Source organism: Coenobita brevimanus, chromosome 80 (assembly GCF_032717465.1).
Source record: "Coenobita brevimanus isolate Jiangsu-jjx chromosome 80, ASM3271746v2, whole genome shotgun sequence".
Taxonomy (NCBI): domain Eukaryota; kingdom Metazoa; phylum Arthropoda; class Malacostraca; order Decapoda; family Coenobitidae; genus Coenobita; species Coenobita brevimanus.
Window position 1 is genome coordinate 18,389,896 of NC_137033.1, and position 7,495 is coordinate 18,397,390.

The window sequence follows — 7,495 nt, forward strand, 5'->3', positions numbered from 1 at the left end:
GAGACTTATGCAAGGATTTACTCTGCTAATGTGATACTGTTGGGCACTTAAAACAAGGACTTTATGTACTTATGTGATACTGTTTGTTGCAGGTGGGATGAAGTCGGTGGGGCGTGGTGAGGGTGGGTCGCTGCAGCCCCGCCTGACCCGGGAGCTGGCCATGTCTCCAGACTACACCCACCCCAAGAGATTAGAGCTGCTGTTGGACATGCCCCCTGTACCACGTGAGGCGTCACTTAAACATGCATGGAATGGTGACGACCGTTCACTAAATATTTTTGTAAAGGTATGGCACTAAATAAGATTTTCCAATATGAAAGGCTTATCCCACCCTACCCTTAATTGAGAAAAAGAAATCAGGATGACAGCGATGATTATTATTATTATTATAATTTTTTTTTATGAATACCAGGTAACCTTAACACTTGAGGGGCAGTGTGTTTACCTTAACGGAATAAACTCCTAACGTATCCCAGCCATAGTTTTATCGGTTAATTGTGATGGATTTTAACCCTCTCATTTATCGGTTAATTGTGATGGATTTTAACCCTCTCAGGCCAAGATGCATCCTTCAACAGAATATAGGGATTTAATAGAAGTAAGAACTGTTGTGTTGCATCTGTTCATTCATTCATTCATTCATACATTCATCCATCATCCAATCCTACGTTGCCCCATAAGGAGTGTAGGAGCCTGGGAGTAGGCAAGTTGGGCCTGACATTTAAGATGAGAGTGACCAGCCTCACTCATCCCTGAGTGGCATTACGTGAGCAATAAACCCCAACCACCCCTTGGATATAAACTTACACAGGCTCAATCTGACTGAATTAAGAACTAAAACTATTTTGAATGATCCTTTCCATTGATCATCATGTATTTAGCTTGTATGATGTGCAAAAATAAAACAAAAAAGCAATTTAACATCCACTCACTCAATGTAGTGCTGCTTTGGGTGTCTGCCCTTTCCTCTCTTCCATCCTTCCTCTTCTGTCTTTCTCTCCTTCATTCTTTCCTCTTTCTTTAGCCTACGAGTGACTTTACACTCCCTCTTCTGTCTTTCTTTCCTTCATTCTTTCCTCTTCCTTCTCCCTATGAGTGACTCTACACTGAGTGACAAGCCAAATGGTTCCTGTACACCAGGAAACCTTTTACTATACTGGGTGGTAACCATATAACTAGATTATGGCACCTGGTGGTTTAGTGCATAATTAAGGCGCTGCAATTGGATTGAGCCTGTGTACGTTTATATCCAAGGGGTGGTTGGGGTGATTGCTCACGTAATGCCACCCAAGGATGAGTGAGGCTGGTCACTGTCATCTTAAACGTCAGGACCAACTTGCCTAGCCCCAGGTTCCTATGCTCTTTATGGAGCGACATAGGATTGGATGATGGATGAATGGATGTAATGTACTGTGCTCTGATGTACATCTTTACAAATTAGATTATTCATCAGTGATTTCTTATTCATCAGTGATTTCTTATTATTGTCAGAATGTTTCTTGTGTGTGAGTCAGATTTTAAGGTTAGGATGCTCATTGGACTCCCGCACTTGAAGCTGTGTTATTAAATACTTACTGCTAAGACAACAGATACAGTGACCAATTTTCTTTAGAACAGTCAGGCAGATATTCATATTTGTGTGGTAGTCTAACATTGTAATGAAGACTGCAGTGTCTTTCCACATCTTGAAGTATCATATTTTGAACATGGTGAAAGATATTAAGATTTTAAAGACATTTGACTTCAGAGACTCAGGTGTTGTGTAATCTAAATGAAATCAGTAGAGAGGCGGCCTGCCGCCCTAATGGACCCAGGTTCGAATCCCGGCTGGGGCAGGGAACAGTTTAAGGGTTTGAATTTCTTAAAAAGCAGACTTTTCTGATCTACCGTATGACTTACTGACATGTCATAAAAGTACCCCAGCTAATACCAGTACATCAGTACTGTATGAGACAGCCCTAGCATGTATTCAATATGGACGGTGGGTGTTAGCGCCAAAGTGGTGACATATGGAGATGTAGGAGGACTACTGGGACTTGGGAATAGGCCCAGAAGCCTTTGCTCATAGTCGGACACGTAAAAAAAAATAAATAAATAAAATTAAAAATTGTCTGAAGGCAGCCAGAATTAATCATACTAAATGGGATAATACAGATTATTTATGTTTTTAATGTGGATTTCTTTGTTCCAGGAGGACGACAAGATGACGTTCCATCGGCACCCGGTAGCCCAGAGTACAGATTGCATCCGCGGACGGGTTGGGTACACACGGGGCCTTCATGTGTGGGAGATTCACTGGTCCACCCGGCAGCGGGGAACACATGCGGTAGTCGGTGTGGCAACCGATGAAGCACCACTACACTCACAAGGCTACCAGGTCAGTCCCACATGTCATCATGCATCCCATTGCTGAATGTGAGGCAGTAATTATTCAGATTAATGTTCTTAGTGTTTGGCACCTGTTGTAAAAGGCAGCTAAAAGAGGGCAGGCAGCCTCCCTCCTCCCTTTATTGGTGTAAGTTAAACAACTACATGGCTCTCCATTTATGGTAGCAGGATCATAGCTCTTTTGACTTGGCAGAGAGGACATAGAAGTGACACCTATTTTTTATCTGTGTCCTGTAAAACATATGGAGTTTTGCTGTTGATATGCATATTCATGTGGCAGTAGGAAAATGAGATATGATGGTGACGATGTTAAAGAGCTGCACTCTACATTTCCTTACTTCATATGAACACAGAAATTAAATTGCGATAATTACATTTACCGTCATACAGTATCACCATACTTTATTTTATGGATAGTGAAAAATTTACTTAATACTCTCTCTGTGCTAAAAAGAGATGTTTAGCAGTAACCAGAGTACAGTACTGTATAGTATAAGTGTATCCACTGTTTTTAAATCTTCACTCTATTGAGTTTAAAAACAGCAGTGAGCAGTTGATGGTGTGAAGATTAGCTTCATGTGTCATCATCATTGTGAGGAATTCAGATGACCATTGCCAAGTGGACTTTGTAAACTAAGATGATGCTACTGTACCTGTATTTCTACAAAGCTGTTATAGCTTTAGTACTTTGGAGGATCAGGACTTTCTTTAGTATACTGCATGAATATTACCATTACTAAAATTACAAACAGTGATCTATCAAGGCACAACTGTCATTCCCTTTACCAGTACTAAAGTTTATTACAGCAATGGTTGTTATGATAGTTATGCCTGTGAGGTGGATCAATGATTACAGAGACTTGAATGATTCATGAATGATTGTATGGCCCATATGACTAGGCTTGCTAATGATAGTTCTCCCACTGTTGCACATTCTTTTCCTTTGTTAATGTATCCTGCCTCACCTCATATTTAGGTAATAATGATGCAGCTGATGATGTAATGAAAGCAGAACAGTACTCATGGAAATCTTTCTCTATACAGAGTTTGGTCGGGAGCAATGATCAATCATGGGGTTGGGATTTAGGACGCAATAAGTTGTATCACAACGCGAAGCAGGGCAACTCCGGCATTACATATCCTTCACTATTAAACAACGATGAGACATTTGTTGTCCCAGATAAATTTTTTGGTAAGTAAATGAAAGATGCACTTCTTTCCAGTGAGTGAGAATTTTCATTAGGAAAATCCTTAAAGAAGTGGCTGAAGCAGAATGTTTTGTTCCTTTTTATTTTTAAGATTTTGCTGTGTGATAGTTGATTTCATACTTTTTTTTGGATAGTTACACAGGATTAGATGATGGATGGATGGATGGATAGTTACAGTTGTATCATGCAATATACAGGGTGTTATAGAGACGATCTTATGTAATAGAATATGTAGTCACCAGTTGTTCAGTTATTATTTAATGTAGTTCACTAGGCTATGCTTCGTAATTTAAGCATTCCATAATTTAGGGTTTTGAGACAGTAGTGGGCTATTCACCTATTATCTTGGGATTCAAAGCCACTGCATCATAGAGTACCACAGTTACCTACCCATGATGTTACTGCATCATCCAGAGTACCACAGTCACCTAACCATGATGTTACTGCATCATCCAGAGTACCACAGTTACCCACCCATGATGTTACTGCATCATCCAGAGTACCACAGTTACCTACTCATGATGTTACTACATCATCCAGAGTACCACAGTCACCTACCCATGATGTTACTACATCATCCAGAGTACCACAGTTACCTACCCATGATGTTACTCTAGCTACTCATTTTACTACCAACCCACGAAGGGTCTTGTGATGCCAGGCTCCTCTGAACTTGAACCTTGTGGACTCCAAGCTGAAATCACCACATGAAGGGATCTGTCTTCAACCCCCCACAAAGAGTGGACAAGGTTATGTTGGAAAATGCTGTCCTGGAGCCCTGTTGTTAAAACGAGAAACTCAGTAACTGTGTGTTCAGTAGAAAGGATTGTAACGTAGCACAAGAAGGAGACTCAGACCTATTTGATGTTACTGTTGAGATTGAATAATGGAACAGAGTTGCATTTCTTAAGGTGCTTCACATTAAACAGGAATAAAAAACTACAGTCTTTTCCAAGAAAAATATAAATGCCAAAATGTTATGCTCGTCTATCTATTTGTTTATTGCCTGACACCTTAATCCCATAAGAGATGGCCACAGAAAAAATTGTCTCCACATTTCCCTGACCTCTGCCATGCTTTTGAATAATATAATTGACTTGGGGAGAGTATAACATGTAGTGATAATAACTTTCCTCTTACAGTTGTTCTTGACATGGATGAAGGTACCTTGGCATTTGTGGTTGAAGGCCAGTACTTGGGCGTAGCATTTCGAGGATTGAAAGGAAAGAAACTGTACCCTATTGTATCAGCAGTATGGGGGCATTGTGAGATCACCATCAGATACATTGGTGGACTAGATCGTAAGTATGGTCATTGTGTACAGTATATTCAGTTCCATTGCTCTTATACATTTTAATACAGTCATATTTGAATACCCTGCTGTGGGCTTGAGTATCAGTTATTATATATATGTATGAAATGATTCTCTTGCTTAAAGCAAGAGAATCTTTTCAAAGAGAGGGTACTGGAAACAAGAGAGAGAGAATGAGTAGAGAATGAGCTTGAAGGTGAAATTGAAGCATGGTAGGCAAACAAGAGATGGATGAATATGATAATTAAGTCTTCAAGGAAGTGGAAAAATGCAAGTATTATATAGGAAGCTTAGGAATTGACATGGGACTTAATAGATAATAAAGTTCTGTACAGCTGGCATCAACTGTCTTCTCAGCTCTTGCTCTCCTCCCTATGGACTTTCCAAACCATTCTGATGAATCTGCAGCATCCTACAATGATGTCTGTTAGGACACAGATTAGTGTCATTTCTGTGTCAGCTTCTGCAGACATAGATTTTCAAAGTCCATGGAAAGAAAAGCAAAAGAGGTGTGCTGATGTGCCTGTTTGTACCAAGAAGCAAGAGTGGGGTTGACACTCACTTGTTAACGATACTCATTGGGAATGCAGTTAGCTTTTCTCACACTTCATGCGTATTGCTTCCTTGTTTCTGGGTTGTACCTCAGCCCATTTATTGGTGGAAATAAGAGAGTCATCATATGATTTTTCTTGTGAAGTGGAACCACGGTTTGAAGGCTTGAATGAATCATGAATTATTGTGTGGCCAGTTTCACAGCATATGTCATTTGTTTATGTACTTTTATTCTTTGTCTGTCATTGTTTCTGGATATTCTCTCACCCCCTCTTTTAGTTGGGACGTAGGGTTGGGACAATGATGATGATGATGGTCATATTTGCCCAGTTTTCCCGTCTTGGTCGCTTCCTTCTCGTCATACAGGAATGCTGCATCTAACTTCAGTACCATAGCCAATTACTGTATACCAGGGTTGGGAGTATTTAGAGCTTTGTTACATTTTCTTTTCTTGAGAAATGTTGGGATTGTCACCAAAAAATTCATCAAGAAATTGCTGATAACTCTTGGTGCATTATTTACAAGTACAGTAGCCTGTTTGAATCATTTTTATATATACTGCACTGTAGTATTATGACATTGTGACTACAGATGTTATACTTAATTGTACAGTCTTTGTGCATAGAACTGTCTTCTTATATGAAGATTGACCAGTAGCACTAAAAATTTTGTAATATTTCAGCTGAACCACTGCCATTGATGGACCTGTGTCGACGTGTGATACGACAGGCGGTTGGAAAATCTCGGCTGTCCCGGATTGAGGAGCTGGATTTACCACCGTCTATCACGCAGTACCTCTTGTATCATGACCGTAGGTGATAGTGTGAGGCAGATGCTTGCCCTGAGTCCCCTCCACCACCACCAGCCCCTGGCCACATCTTCAGGCCTTGGCCCGGCCCGGCTCTCATCCACATAGAGTCACCGCCGCACCGCCCACCAAGTATCTCCAGCGTCAGTTCTTTGATAATCAAAAACATCCTCTTTGGGAGATGTTTTTTTTTCTATAATTAAATTAATTGTGCCATATGGCATATTAAGTTAATCAGCATAATTTTATGCTCGAATTTCTTTCCTTGTGGAAATTAGCGGGTTTGGAACCAACGTAGGCAATTAATTTTGAGGGTCGAAATCATGGGCCAGTGCAACATACTGTACTGCTGGTAGATGCAGTCAAGTGCATATGCGGGACTCTTAGATGTACGTTTGTGTCTGTGTGTTAGTGTGGCTGCGAGCCATTGTGATAGACCAGGTCAGACTGGTGTGCTGCCCCCACACCCTCACACTCAGGTACCATGCCGGGAATAGTGGCAATGACAAGAGGCAGCTGAAGTGTTTTGCAGAACACGTGACATTTTTGAAAAGAAAAAAATACAAAGAGAAATGTAACAAACTTTTGACTGTGTGATACGTTTCGAACATTTAGTGAAACTTGATAAAGTGTAGTGGACACTAGGCAGTGAAACGTGGTGGGTGGCATCCGTCTGACCAGTGAGCCGATTGGTGAAGTGTTCATTGCAGGCCAGCCTTGTGTCTCTCCTCATTGCCTCTCTCGCATTTGTTCTGGAGACTGTAATGTAAGGTGGAGATCCAGCTCTGTAGTAGTGCTGGCAGGTTCAAGGGTGTATAGGGAGGTCATGTATTGCCCCTAGTCCTTACTCTAAATCTTTGGCGCTGCCATGGATGCTTCACTGTTTTTATGTCTTTTTTACACAATTATTTAATGTGAGAAAATAAACATGAATATTGTCCAGTACCAGTTTATGAGATGGCCACTGGGTCTGTGTAGTCTCCATCATAACCCAAAACTGAGTTAGTTGCTGGTTATCTCATTCAGTTCCCTCATTGTATTGTATGCTTAAGTATTCTTTTAAAAAAGTGCCATTTGCCGTAAGACTATGGTAGGACTATGTCAGGAGCTCAACCAACAAGCATGACATGGCATCAAGATCTACTGTTCTAGTGTGTTCTTATACTCTGACATCTCTCACCTAGTACGCAGCATCTTTGTACAAAAATATTAAATATTAATAGCTCA

At 40.7% G+C, this 7,495-nt stretch overlaps 1 protein-coding gene across 4 annotated transcripts in view; it reads left to right on the forward strand.

The window, feature by feature from the left end:
• Window positions 1–7,495, forward strand: part of gus (splA/ryanodine receptor domain and SOCS box containing gustavus) — a 173,613-nt gene extending 166,118 nt beyond the window's left edge. For 3 of the 4 annotated variants that reach the window (XM_080279735.1, XM_080279736.1, XM_080279734.1), the window contains 5 exons: window positions 93–286; window positions 2,192–2,377; window positions 3,433–3,580; window positions 4,739–4,897; window positions 6,143–7,495. In XM_080279735.1, the coding sequence (XP_080135861.1) occupies window positions 93–286; window positions 2,192–2,377; window positions 3,433–3,580; window positions 4,739–4,897; window positions 6,143–6,279 (824 nt within the window). In that variant the 3' untranslated portion in view covers window positions 6,280–7,495. The remainder of the gene's footprint in view (window positions 1–92; window positions 287–2,191; window positions 2,378–3,432; window positions 3,581–4,738; window positions 4,898–6,142) is intronic. The other variant, XR_013899071.1, reaches the window with a different exon arrangement.